The sequence below is a fragment of the Orycteropus afer genome, unplaced genomic scaffold (genome assembly GCF_000298275.1).
Source record: "Orycteropus afer afer isolate SDZICR_OR568_19922 unplaced genomic scaffold, OryAfe1.0 scaffold00068, whole genome shotgun sequence".
In the NCBI taxonomy this organism is placed as follows: domain Eukaryota; kingdom Metazoa; phylum Chordata; class Mammalia; order Tubulidentata; family Orycteropodidae; genus Orycteropus; species Orycteropus afer.
Window position 1 is genome coordinate 970733 of NW_006921655.1, and position 15319 is coordinate 986051.

The following is a 15319-nucleotide window of genomic DNA, read 5'->3' on the forward strand; positions in this document are numbered from 1 at the left end:
TAGTAGCCTCATATAGTATTTGTCCTTTTGTGATTGACTTGTTTCACTCAGCATAATGTCCTCTAGGTTCATCTATGTTAGGAGGTATTTCACAGATTCATTGTTATTTAACATTGTGTAATACAGTGTTGTGTGTATGTACCATGGTATGTTTAACTGTTCATCCATTATGGGCACTTAGATTGTTTCCTTCTTTTTGCTATTGTGAATAATGCTGTGATGAACCTGGGTGTGTTCATGTCGTAGCTATTATTTCTCTAGGATATATATCTAGTTGTGGGAATGCTGGATCCTATGGAATTTCTATATCAACTTCTTAAGGAAACACCCTATCATTTTCCACAGTGGTTATACCATTTTACAGTCCTGTTGAACTTTGGCTGTTAATGTTGGAGTGAGATGATACCTCATTGTTTTGATTTGCCTCTCTGTAATGGCTAATGATTGTGAGCATTTCTTTATGTATTTGTTAGCTGCCTGGGTATCTTCTCTGGTGAGATATCTGTTCATGTCCTCAGCCTATTTTTCAATTGGATTATTTGTCTTTTTGTTGTTGAGTTGTTGAAATTTTCTATAAATGTTAAAGATTAGTTCCTTTTTCTGTATGTCATTGCCAAGAATTTTTTCCCAGTCTAATAGGTTTCTTTTTATGTTTTTGGCAAAGCTTTTCGATGCATATAACTGTTTAATTTTTTTTGGAAGTCCCAATCGTCTAGTTTGTATTCTACTGATTGTGCGTTTTTAGTTAGTTTGATAGTATATTTATACCATGTATTTGGGTCCCTAAGTTTGCCCCTATTTTTTCTTTGATGACCTTATAATTTTAGGTTTTACACTTTAAAAAATAAACCAGTTTGGGCCCCAGTCCAGACCCACAGACTCAGAATCTCTGGGTTGGGTTCAGGCCTGTGTATAGTTTAATACTGGTTGAGATTCACTACTCAATGCCAAGGGAATATTTCGTCCAAAACTCATTTGGCTTCTTCAATAACTTTTGAAATAAAATGGTGTCTACTAGAATTGTATAGGCCTCAAGACTGCCTAAAATTTAAAGGCTATAATTTTATTAGTTCAATCAGTATTAGAGCTTACTTTACTATGGTTAGTAGTTACTGATCCACAAGACTCCATTCAGGAATACTAGTGTTTATATTTGTTTAATCAAAGGACACTAAATTAGGAGATCTCTAGGAGAGGGAAAAAGTCTACATTTGGTTTCTCTTTTCTCTTTCCTGCCTTAAATGGAAATTCTGCTTGCCTTACTAAGAGTCCAGGACCCTTTTCTCAACCTTTCCGAAATACAAAAAGTGGACATGGATGGGGAAATATGATTGGTTTCTACAGCGTGCCGAGTATAAGGCAGTATTGGGTATTGCTGGTTTATTGACATAAACCCTGTTGAATGCACAGGACTGCTAAACATGATGTAGTTGTGACAAACTACAGCGATGTCAAACTAATCGTCCAATAGCAGTCTTCAAACATGAGAATAAATTTTAGAGAATTTGGGGGTGAATGGGAATAGTTATATCATGTTTTTAAAATACCTAGCTATAAAACTCAACAAATAGACAATTTCTTTTTAACAAAGTCTAAGCTGCTGGCTTTTAAAAAGAATAAAACCAAGGCTCTTAAAGTGGATCTCAGAGAAATCTTTAGGTGTAGAGATGAGTGAATTGAGATAGATTTCTTTTTTAGATAGATTTTTAACATTAATCAAAAGTACTATGAATACTATAAAATCATTTGTTAGAATTTGTTTTTGTTTTAACAAAAAAAAAGTTTAATTATATAATAAATCATTAGCTGTTTTTAGGATGGTAAGAAAAGCTGAATTAAGAATGGAAGTGACATAGTCCTTGAAACTAAGTTGGAAGAAATTAGGAATTTCTTTAAAAATGAACATTTGATTATACTGGCTAACTTTTCTAAGCAATTTTAGAGAAATTTTTAGAATAGTTTTGATATAGCCAGAATTTGTTAATAAATGAAATACAGAATTGCTTTTTTTTAGCTTAGTCTTTATCTTTTAGGTGTTCTGTACATGAGGATGTAGACATTCTTCTTCTGTTCAGCTTTTGCATGTTTTTTTCCATGTATATTTACTTACTGTTTTGAAGCTATTTACTTAAATAGAATCTAAACTCTTCTAAAGTCTTCTTAAATCCCACTGTTTCCTTGGGTGGGAAAGTTGAGGCTTAGAGCAGTAAAAGGAAAAGCTTCACTTCTTTAACCTCAATGACAGCTTTTCTGTAATCAGGATTGGCTTGATTTTGTCTAGGACTAATAAGTGCTGAGACGCTTGTGGTTAAGTGCTCAGTTGCTAACCAGAAGGTTGGCAGTTCGAATCCACAAGTCGCTCTGTGGGAGAAAGGTGTGGCAGTCTGCTTCCATAAAGATTTATGGACTTGGAAACCCTGTGGGGCAGTTCTACTCTGTATTGTAGGGTTGCTTTGAGTCAAAATTGGCTCAACAGGAGTGAGTTAGGCTTGGTAGTGTTATGCTGATCTTGATATATAAATGATGTGAATAGCAAGGTGTATAAGAACATTCATTCTCCAGTGCGTTCACAAGGTTAGAGGTTCTGGTTTAAATACAAGAGTACTTGTACAAGAATCTTGTCTTTTAACTAAAATCTAAATCTGTAAGATGTTTCTCCATAAACTATTTTGGTGTAGTCTAGTTATTTTGTTCTGTTTTTAGATGTCAGCGTTCCTTGATTGGGTTAGTTGCCAAGGTATAACCAGTTGCTCTCAAGTTGATTCTGGCTCATGGTGACCCCATATGTGTCAAAGTAGAACTGTGCTCCACTGGGTTTTCAGTGGCTAATTTTTGGAAGTGGATCACCAGGCCTATTTTTCAAGCTACCTCTGGGTGGACTATCTAATTTTTCAGTTAAGAGCCAAGCATATTAACTGTTTGTACCACCCAGGGACTCCAAGGTACAGCTAGCCTCTAAAGATCATCATCATGCTATCTTTTTTTTACCTTCTTTCCTGAATTCCTTCTTATCCATAACCCTTCTACTTTTCTGCCATTCCATTGGAGAGCTATACTTCTAAATATGAACTAAAGTAATATATCCTGTCCCTGTTTGATAATCAGAGCTGTTAAGGAACCACACTGAAACAGAAAGAAAGAAATGGAGGGAGGGAACAAAACATAAAACACAACGAAGTTGTGTGTGGCAGTGAGCTTGTTTACTTTGTCAGCCAGCTTCACCTCACATGTACCCTAGCCAGAGAGTTCTGCCAAGCCATTAACGAACTCTTGGAGCCCACTCACTCTCAGGATAGGCTGCCCATACCCTGCACCAGCCATACCAGACAAGCTTGTGTGCAAAATGCCTAGCCAGGCATAAGAGCTGCATGTGATATATATTGCAATAAACGAACATTTGACCACAGAAAACTAATGAACACAGACATTTCCCAAGTGTAAAAATGATTAGTCTTTTTCAATAGAGAAAGGTTATTTTAGAACTGAAATAACTGTTTCATAGCATTTCTTACAAACAAGCAGCTGTGTTGAGCTTTTGATGATAGTTCCTTTACAAATAGGCTTTTTGTCATTTAATCAGTGTGATCAGAACTAAAGAAAGAAGAAATCGGTGTTAATTTAGACATCATCTTTTAGAGGAATTGCAGCTTCTAAAAAATGGAGAATTCTCTCCATTGTATCTTTTTAAATCTCTTCTCCATTCTTAAAAGTTGAAATTCCTTTGTGTTCTTGACACATAATGTCAAGAATATTCTCTGCAATGGAAAGTTACCTTGCCTTCTTTTTCACTCTGGTGCTTATGCCTCTCTTAGTGGTGAGAAGGAAGCCTAGGCTATAAATTCAAGGACTTTGGTCAACAAGAGTTTGCTGGAGGGAAACACATTAGGGTGAGTGTTCTTGGATATTTCCACTGTTACGAGAAACATCTGGTTGGTGACTGAAAAGCCATTTTGTTTGAGGGATTTGTTTTGTTTTATGAAAGCTACAGAAATCCACAGCAAAAAGATTGGTTTTCAGGTTGAATTTAAGGGTGGTTAGAATCTTCAGGTTACCCTTGATTTTAACATGCTGACAGTAAACTCATTTATGAATTAAATTCCTATACTTTTGTATGTGTGTAAAATGTGTATGTAACAAAACATTTGCCATTTCAACATTTCTTTACATGTATAATTCATTGACATTAATCGTGTTCGTCATGTTGTTCAGCCATCTCCATAAATTCCTGTACTTTTGAGATATCTTTGTCCCCATTCTGAGATATAAAGACTTGGCCTAATATGAATGAGGTTGAAGGTGGGTAGATGCTTATGAGAATTATAATATAATAATATGCTATCACACTCAGAAAGAGATCAGTGCAGGAGATCCTGGATAGAATGGGAGAACAATATGGAGTAAAATTCAAAATCATAAAAAAGACCCAAGTTTACTTTTCTGACAGCCTGGTGAGACCCCCGAGACTATGGCCCCTAGTTCTCCTTCAGATCTGGAATTGAACTCACTCCTGTGGCTTCCAGCCAAACAATAGACAGGCATATTGGGTGAACATTTACATCAGGTACATACATTCCTTAGAGCGATCAATCATGGGAGAATGGAAGGGCAGTACTTCCACAGAGAGGTAGCTTGGGGCAGGAATGCATAGGAAAGAAGGACACAGGGAAGAGGTAACTATAGGGAGGAAGTGGGAAGAGAGCTGTTAAATTTTGGGGAATTGCAGTCAGTGTCATGAAACAAAATGTACATGAGCTACTGTATAGAAAATGAATTTGTTCTGTAAATTTTCACCCAGATAACAATAAAAATTTAAAAAAATAATAATAATTAGCTATCAGACTTACTAAATTTTAAATTTATTACATTTTTTTATTCTGATTGGCAGGAATATATGGTTTACAGGAAGCATACCTACATGAGGCTTGATGGTTCATCTAAGATCTCCGAGAGGCGGGACATGGTTGCTGATTTTCAGAACAGGTAACCTTAATGGGAATTACAAAAATTTCATTTTGATTTTCCTCTGGTGCTTTGAGATGATGAGTTTAAAAGAAGTACTAACACATATCTGATTATTAAGCAATCTATGACAGAGTTCGTGACATTTTAAGAGGCAGCTTAATCTGTTTATAATGATTCAAATGAGTGCCCAATTCTTTGAGCAATAAAAGGAAAGATTTATGAATAGGAGCCAGGATTCCTTTTATGTGGAAAATACATGTGTAAGGGAAAAAAGTCCATAAAATTGTATTCCTAAATGTTAATAGTGGCTGTCTCTGGGTGTTAACTTATAGTTGATTTTTAGTTTGTTTTTGCTGACCTCTTTCATTTGTATGTGTTTAAAGAAAAATACCTTCTTTTTTTCCTTCTTTCCCTCTATCATTGTAGCCGAAACTCAGTGCAATATGACATACTGCAGTAGGGTACAATCTGTTCAGCTGGCAGCTCTCACTTACAGCACCTATCCCTCCTGATAATGATCCTGTGCAATTTCAAATACTACCTGCTAGATGCTGATGCTTTACAGAGCCATAATTATCCTAAGTGCAGGTTCTCACTGTAATAAGCAGAGTCAGGTTACAGCTCTCTGTAAGTGGAAAGCCAAGCTTGTTAGTGACAAGTCCATTGAACTCTACCCTTAATTATCTGTCTTCGACATGGGGAACTGAAGGATAAAGTACCTCTTAATGTCCTATAAATCAGAACAATTTTTGATTTCTGGGTTTTAATTCTTGGGAAGAAAATTAAGCACATAGCCATTTGTATTTGGGTTACAGTTTTTAATTTCTGTAATTGTGGTAAAATACTCGTAAAATTTACCAATTTAACCCTTTTTTAGTGAACAGTTCATGCCATCAGGTACATTTACAGTGTTGTGCAACCATGACCATTATCTGTTTCCATCATCCTAAGTGAAACTCTCTATCTGTTAAACAATAACTAACTCCACATTCCTCCCTACCTCCAGTCTCTAATAACCTTTATTCTGCTTCCTATGAATTTGCCTATTGTATAAGTCTGATCATATAATATTTGTCCTTTTGTATCTGGCTTCTTTCAATTAACATCATGTTTTCAAGGTTTATTAATGTTGTAGCATGTATGAGAGCTTTTAATGGCCAAATAATATGCCATTGTATATGTTTACCCTATTTTGCTTATCCATTCATCTACTGGTCGGCATTTGGGTTGTTTCTACCATTTGGATATTATACATAATGCTGCAGTGAACACTGATGAACAAGCAGGGCTGGATTAAGGCATATGTGAGGGCCCTAGATCATCTGTGGTGCCCCCTGCTCTCTGCTTAACTCACACATTTGAGTGGGATATGTGAGTTATATATACCTGTGTGTGGGGGTGGGGTGTCATAGCTATCCATAATGTAACTTCTTTTTAAATACAACTGTGACAATAATGATTGAACAACACATCAGTGGCATATGCCATTTTAGCAGAATGAAATGATCTGGATTATAAAATTTTTAGTGGATGCAGAGTACTAAGATTTTTACTCTAGACCCGATTTTCTACAAAAAAGTATATTCCACATATTCTACAACAAAGAAAATGAGTTGTGAACTTAGTTGTTACAACCAAGTTTCAACAATCAATGTAAAATTCTGTTGATCTCCCACAGTAAAAAATTAACTTTCAAAACCAGTTTTGCTTTAAATGGCTCATGCTTCCATTTTGATGTTTACTTTATAATAAATGCTTTTAATTATAAATGAACAAATGGAAATATGTCATAAAATAAAATTTAATGATCAGGAAACAAATATTACAACAAATTACTATATTTTATTTTTAGGTAGAACTTTATTTCTAAAAAAAAACATTTCTTTCTAGTCTTTGCTCTTGCAAATTGTTCAGTAATTTCATTCACAATAAAGCTGTTGAACAATATTTATTTCCATACATAATAAGGATAATGAATTGAGTCATTGTTGTACCAAGAGGGTCCTTGAATCTCTTTCGTGACAAAAATGTTGTGTAGTTTGATTATTGAAGTTAGGAATGTGCGTAAAGCAATTTCAAAATTAGAAAATACACATTGTATTTTTTCTTCTGTTATGGAATCATACATATCAAAATGAGTAAATGTGTCTTTCCCGAATTCTTATGTAAGAATGAAATTGCTGTACCTCTAAAAATCTGAAAAGGTCTGTATGTCATTGAGATGAGTCTGCACTAATTTCTTGGATGCTTTCGTGCATTCTTCATCAGGTATAGCTACACTGTTTAAGAAGGAAAATCTATTTGAAAGAATTTCATACATTTTTGCCTTTCTTTTCATGCAGGATTCAAGTGTGTCAATGATGGGTTGTATGTGGTTATATGAAGTTGATCTCTAGCACTCTGAAATTTCTAGAGCACTTCCATCATTTGCCTGTTTCTTTCTAATGTTTCTGCAACAGTGAATTGCCTGACAGTTTCGTATTTGGCAGTATTTGTTTTGTTGTATTTTCAAATTTTTCTCTTAAATTATGTAAATACCCTGTTAATAACTGGTAGAAATCTGTTCATGTATTTAAATTTACTCTGAATCTTTGAGAGCTTGACAAAGCCAGTGAAAATGCTGCAATATGTTATTCCAAGTAATCAGGATAAATACGTTTTTGTTGGCAATGTTTTCAGCTTCTCTTTTGTATCTTCTTTTTGTGTCTTACCTTTAGCAGTATTTTCTAAGTCATCTACAATCTGAGTGTACGATTCCAGGATTGCACTTATTACTACAGCATGTGCTTTCCGACATGTATTAGAAAGGCATTTCAATACTGAATCGTTGATTGTATACATTTTAAAACTGCACATCAGTGAGTGGAAGCAGCAAAAACTGTGTAGAGTAACTGAACAGTAGGAAAAAAATAACTATTTCCAGGCAGTAATATACCATGCTATGCTTTACAAGATTAAATGAATTCACAGCACATGTTATGAAAATGACATATTCAATCCATTCTAAAATTTTCTGTTGCATGCTTTTATAACACCGTGACATATTGGCAGCGTTGTCATAGGATTGGCCTTTGCACTTAGCAAAATCAATTTTACAAACTTCACATAACTGGTGAAGAAGTTGACTCAGAATTTCTTCACCAGTATAACTTTTTAAGCTAGTAAATGTGATACATCATTCAATGGGGTTTCCAGCAGTTAGAGATAGGAATCTTAAAACAATACTTGCTGATTTCTGTGAGAAAGATCAGGAGTGGCATCTACAGACAAACTGAAATACTGAGCTATACTTATTTCACTGAAAATGTTGCTTAAACTTTATATCACTTACAAAGCTTAATAATTCTTCACAAGTTGTTTTAGCACAATGGGTTGCCCCTTCCCAGGTTACCATAATTTGAGATATGACCTGCTAAAAATGTTTCTAAGTGAGCAACTAGTTCAGGTAAACCCCAAAAATTTTCATTTGGGGGGCATCAAAACCCTTCATTTCTTCCTCAAAAAGATTGTCTGTGTTCAGCAATTATTGTAATAGAAAAAACATGTTGCAAAATGGCTTTCTGATACTGTTTGCAATTCATGAGTTAAGCCAAAATCCTGTCTTTGGTTTAAATACGACAATGTGCAGTTTCTGTGAGCTTCATGTTTATCAGTCATACTCGAATTGCACTGGTCACTAAATCTCTAGCAAATCAAAAATTAAATGATTTAAAACTAAATAGTTTTGCAAACAAAACAATATATAGATTAATAGAGAATACAATAGCCACTCCCTCTTATCATTTTTACCATTAGCTTTGCACCCTAGAAATGTATTCTAGCTACGGAACCTTGTTTGTTTACCATCCAGAAATTTTCCAACATATATTTTCAAATGGTCCACTGTGATGTTGACAGTCATTTGGTCCTCTTTCTCTCTGATACTTTACATCATTAGAAGAAAAATTATTCCAGAAACCACGATCTATATTTCTGTTATTTATAGAGTCTGCAGGTAACAGCCATTTCAGATTCTAAAATAGTTTCTACACCATTATTAATTGGTTTATTACACCAAGAAATGGATGCAGAATTTGGAACAAATGAAGTTATATTTGTATTACTACTATTAATCATTTCAGAACTAACAGTACTAGTATGATTTTTGCCCATTAAACTCAGGCATTCAACAGAAAATAGCTATTCTGATTCATTATGTTTCAAAAAGGAAATTAATTTTGGAATTGTCTTCAACCACTGCCATAGAGTCAATTCCAACTCATAGTGACCCCTTTTGTGTTTCCAACGTGGTAAATCTTTACAGAAGTAGATTGCCCCATCTTCTTTCCATGGAGTGTTTGGTGGGTTTGAACTGCCAACCTTCTTGTTAGCAGTCAGATGCCTTAGTCACTGTGCCACTAGAGCTTCTTTGGAATTGTCTTTAGGGATTCACAAATCCTTTTCTTTTTTCTCTTCTGCAAGCTTTCACTTTTATGCTCCACTTAGTTGTGGCTTTTTTATTTCACTTGGGGATAAAATTATGTCACTTTTTAAATCTGGTTCTACAGTAGCAAATAAATTTGAGTAATTGAAAGTAAATAAAATTTATCAAATAAAATTTACATTTAACTTTAGATATTAACACAAAAATTTATTTACTGACTTGAAAATTAGTAAGAAAAAAAATGGATTTGGATCATGTAATTTTGTTCTTTAGGTCTGAGAAAGTCCAAAGAAATAGTACTTCCAAGGCCATCAGGCATAATTTCATTTGTTTGTCATACAATGTTTGTTGACAGGGCCTTCACAGATCTCCATAAGTGTTTTTCATCATGAAATAGTACTTAAAAACTTGCATTCTCACTTTCTGTCTTTTGATGCTACATCTTCACAGTGTCTCGGACTACTGCTGATACACAGCACATTGCAAAGAGCATGATACAAGTACAAGGTTGTATGCTCAATCTGAAGACGTTTTGGTTCGCTTTGCAAAGGACCAGTAGTCATATGATAGTAGTGCTATTGGCACGTTCTTTAGTGGTCAATGAGAAAGAACTGAATGTGAGGTTATATATACTCAATTGGTCTGAAATGAAAAGGAAAATATAATTGTTACCCTATAGAAAATTTATAAAATGATACCAGTTTCAGTTAGTAACCTACCATTTCCCTTCCACTGCGATGCTTGCTTTTCCTGATGTCCTTTTCTTTTCCTTGTGTGCATGGAATCTGCTTGGCATCTGAGAGTCTTTGCTTTGGATAGCTGGTGCCAATGTGTTATTGTCTGGCTTTAGGTGTCATATATAGAAACCAGTACATTTTAAGTCTCAAAGCACTACCCCTATGTTTTCCTTTAAGAGTTTTAATGGTTTTAGCTCTTACATTAGGTCCTTAATCCATTTTGAGTTGATTTTTGTATATGACATTAAGGTATAGGTCCAGTTCCATTTATTAATTGCATATGGAAGTCCCATTGTCCTAGCACCATTTATTGAAAAGATTATTCTTCCCATTTGGGTAAACTTAACACCCTTGTTGAAAACCAATTTACTGTATATGTGTTTTTTCTTGGACTCTCTATTCTTTTCTACTTGTCTACATTCCAGTGCCACACTGTTTTAATTACTATAGCTTTATAGTAAGTTAAAACCATGAAGTGTGAGTCATCCAACTTTGTTCTTCTTTTTCAAGCTTGTTTTGGTTATAAAGAGTCCCTTAGAATTCCATATCAATTTAGGATTGGTTTTTCTACTTTGGGGTTGGGGGTGGAGTGGGAAACACCATTGGACTTTTGATGGGGATTGCCTTGAATCTATATCACTCTGGGTATTAGTATTACCTTAACAATATTAAGTTTTCCAATCCATAAACACAGAATGTCTTTCCATTTATTTAGGTCTTCTTAATTTCTTTCATCAATGCTTTGTAGTTTTTAGTCTATAAAGCTTTTCCCTCCTTTGTTGAATTTGTTCTTAATATTATTTTCAGATTGTTCATTGCTAGCATATAGAAATGCAGCCAATTTTGTGTGTCAATTTTATATCCTGTAACATCACTGAATTTTTTTATTAGCTCTGACAGTTTTGGGGGGGGTGTGTATTCTACATATAAGATCATGTCATCAGTGAACATATTTTCCTTTCCAATTTGGATGCCCTTATTTTTTTTTTTCTTGCCTAATTGCTATGGCTTATACTTCTAGTATATTGAATAGGAGTGATGTAAGTGGGAATCCTTGTCTTGGTTCTCATGTTGCAGGAAAAATTTTCAGTCTTTCAACAATGAATATTGTGTTAGCTGTGAGGTTTTTCATAGATATCCTTTACTGTGTTGAGGAAGTTCCTTTCTTTTCCACCCTGCCAATCTTTGCCTTTTAATGGGAGTGTTTACTGCATCTACCTTCACTGATAGAGAAGGATTTGTTTCTGCCATTAGCTATTAGTTTTCTGTATGTCTTAAACACATTTCTCCATTAATGTCCTTGAGGTATAGTAAATTACATAGCATGGCTTTTCTAGCCATAAGTCTTTGTAAACTCTGTGGTGGAATTTGCCATGAGCAATTGAATAATAGCTCCTGATTGTTAACGTTATCCACCTGGGGTATTTTCAGTTGCACTTTGCAGGAAGCAATCTTCTGGGAAGTTTGCTCTCTCTCTCAGGTGTATAGAATTCTGATGTTGGGATTGGTTAGTTTGGCCACTCTGCCAGGCTTAACAGGAGCCGTTCTAGAGGCAGAAGGAGTCTCTCAGACTGCTGGCTGAGAAAGATGTGCTGCTGAGAGATAATGAGAGATACACAGTGTTGAGACAGACACATGAGAGACATGCTGCTGAGAGAGAGCTGCACTACTGAGAGAACGATGTGCTACTGAGACTGCCAGCTACTGAGTGAGACAGCCGGCTACAAGAGACTGGGTGCATTTCTGAACTTGAAGTGTAGTCTGGTGCTTCCCTAATAAACCCCATAATCTGTGACTTCTGTGTGGCCACTGCAGCAAATTATTGAACCCAGCAGAGAGATGGGTGCTGTGGGAGGAATGGTTGATTTCAGGGTTGGGGAAAGGGCTGGAGGAAGGTGGCATGTCTGGCCTCACAGAGGTAGGCCTTGGGCTACTGATGGTGATTCTATCTTCCTCTTGTGGGGTTAGAGGAAGTCAGAAGATGCAGCCTCCCTGCCCCTTTGGCAGTCCTCTTTTGCATTTAGTTGCATTTTTATACTGTACTATTTTGATTTCCTTCCTCTTTCCTTTTCTATACATATTTTAGTTATGTTCTTAGTAATTACCTTGGGGATTACAATTAATGTCTTAAATATGTAACAATTTAGTTTGAATAATATCAGCTTGGTTTTAATAATGCAGAAATATTCATTAACAATGAAGTTTTGTTTTGTTTTGCTTTATTTTTTTTCAATAACAATTGGTGTCTTATATATTGTAATAAAATACTTATTAAGGAACATTTGAAAAATATTTAAAGAGGACAATTAAAATCACCTATAATCCCACCACTGCTAACAGTTTGACATATTCCTCTTATCTCTAATGAGTGTGCAATAAACATTTTCACATATCATTAAAAAAAGGTCTGATTTTTGTGTGCCATCCATCAATTCTGACTCGTAACAACCCTATATGACAGTAGAACTGTCCCTTGGATTTCCTAGGCAGTATTCTTTACTGGAGCAGATCGTGGAGTAGCTTGTGGGTTTGAACCACTGACATTTAGATTAGCAGCCAAGCACTTAACCATTACTCCACCAGGGCTTTTTTTTAAAAAGGTCTTAGTAACCATTATTTTCTTTAATGACCATATTCCATACTACATTCAATATATATACCATTTTAGACTTTATGTGAATAGTCAAATTATTTGTAGAAGACTTCTACGGATTTAGACTCCAACCAAAGTATGTTGATTTCTAATGATTTAGGCTTCTGAGTTGTAGAGTTACAGTTCTTCTATCTGATCAATTCCTAGGATATTATGAGATTTAGCACTCAATATATGTGACCTTTTTGTGAAAAAAAAAATTAGTAGAGCTAATTTCTTACCTCTGAAATCTCTTATTTCACTTGAGAAGCAAGTGGAGATCCTGGATAGAGTGGGAGGAAAAACATGGAACAAAATCCAAAAGCACAATAATGACCAGAATTACTGGTTGGAAGGAATCTGGTGAGACCCACAGTACTATGGCCCTGGGATATATTTTGGGCCTGGAATAAAACCAACTCCCAGGGTCTGACTCTCAACCCAATAGTAAACAAGATGTACATGCAGACCACTCAACCCAGGGTAACATACCCATATACTCTATGGAAATGCATCCCTCGGAGCAATCGACCACGGGGCACCAGAGGGACATCATTCACATGGAGGAAATGCAAGACACACAGGAGTGCAGAACTGTGAGGGGCATGGGGTGGGGGTGGGGTTACTGGGCAGGGAGGGGAGAAGACTGGGTTACGGTTGGGGATGGTAAATGGGGAGTGAAACTAAATATATACGAAATGTTGGATGTAAAACAAACTCTGCTCTGTAAACTTGCGCCTAAAGCACAATCAATCATTCAATCAATCAATAATGTCTTATTTCACTTGTGAAGCAGAACTGTTTGAGCAATCCCAGTAACACACGATAGTTCTGAAAAGCTTAACTTTAAAGGAAGGATATTTTTACCATTAGGCTGAGGCATTTGACTGCTAACCAGAAGGTTGGCGGTTCAAACCCACCAGCCATTCCTCATAAGGAAAATTGGGCAGTCTGCTTCCATAGAGATACCGCTTTGGAAACCCAAGGAGGGGTTGCTATGAATCGGTTGGGACCAACTGGACGGCAGTAAGTTTGTTTTTGTTGTTTTGTTTTTCACTTAGTGAATATCTTATTTTGCACAGCCTTTACTAGGAAATCTTACATGAACTTTCAAACCCTACAGCTGAGAATCACTTAGGGAGCAGTTAATTTATTCAGTCCACATTTGAGGAAGCATCGTTTTACACTTGGTATATAGTATTAGGCAAAATGAAAAAAAAACACTGAAGTTTCTTTCTGATACCTGCCTACTTTAGGACTTGGATGCTTAGAGTTGGGATTATGGATAAGACATAATCTCCCACTTCTCATATATAGAATCTGAACTATGCCTGTTCTAATTAGAAATTTATTAGACAGACCCTTCCATCTTCTGTGGGGAAAAAGTTCTCAACTTACAAATTTGAGTGTCTGCAGTAGTCCCATATACAGAAAAAAAAACAGGTGTTTTTAAAAACAGTAAAGCATGCTTTGCCAAATATTTTGTTTTTATTATTAATGAAAAAAAAAACATCAAAAGAAAAATTGTAGTTTCAACTGGAAAGCCCTATGGCTCAGAGGTCAGCCAAAGTAAACAAGAACTCCTATAAAAAGCCATTTACATTCCCTTCATACAAGATTTATTTATGAGGGATCCTTCAGGAAAAAGTCTGACTGAGACTAAAGGCTGTTTGGCCAGGATGTCCTGACTGGACAACATTCAGAGCACGTGACGTGCGTGATCCTAGCAGCCATTCACAAGATCTTTGCTCTGCGGTCACTTGCTCTTTGCTTCTTTTTTTCTTACCACGTGACATTTACTAAATGGATGCCTCTAATCATTGAAACACTCAGAGTGACCCTTGGGAAAATACAAGAAAAAGTGACTGGTGTGGATTTTTTTTTCCTGTCGAGAGTGTGTGTAGAGCCCCAGTGTTGTCTTCATTCTGGTTCTTTTTCATTCATTCAACAAACCTTTACTGTGGATAACTACGTGCCTAGCTCTATTTGGGTATATTGGCACAATGAGGCCCTATTGGATCATTAACTAAAGAAAAGTGAGATCAGGGCATGTGTTTGCTGTGTGATTTCAAAGTCCCCTTCACAGATCATCCAGAAGCTTCTAAGGCCACTTCCAACAGAGGCTCTGAGTTTCCTTTTCCGCCCTCTGGAGGGCACTCAAACCACCATGTTACCTTTAAGATTTTGTTCTAAAGTAGAAAGAGCCCCTAAACACTAGCTCTTATTAGCAATACTAGTTTATTTATTTATTTATTTTTTTAAGATCACATTGATTTATTTAATAATTGCAGTAGGCAGTTTATTGCAGATTTTACAGGTCAACCACTGTCAAAAACTTTTTCTCACTTTCGGAAGGATTGACACTTTCATTTGCAAAAACCTAACATGAAAAGTGCAGTTGAGCATTTTCAAATTATTGGCCTTTTTCTCTTTGCATAATTTTTTTTATTGTGATTGGGTGAAGATTTACAAAGCAAATTCACTTTCCATACAGCAGTTCACATATACTTTGTCTCATGACATTGACCACAGTTTACCAAAATGGCAACAGCTCCCCTCCCACTT

At 35.7% G+C, this 15319-nt stretch overlaps 1 protein-coding gene across 1 annotated transcript in view; it reads left to right on the forward strand.

The window, feature by feature from the left end:
- The window catches only part of INO80 (INO80 complex ATPase subunit), a 160842-nt gene that overhangs the window by 112156 nt on the left and 33367 nt on the right, over positions 1 to 15319 (forward strand). Inside the window, exon 27 of the mRNA XM_007940429.2 lies at positions 4886 to 4980. Coding sequence (XP_007938620.1) covers positions 4886 to 4980 — 95 coding nt within the window. The remainder of the gene's footprint in view (positions 1 to 4885; positions 4981 to 15319) is intronic.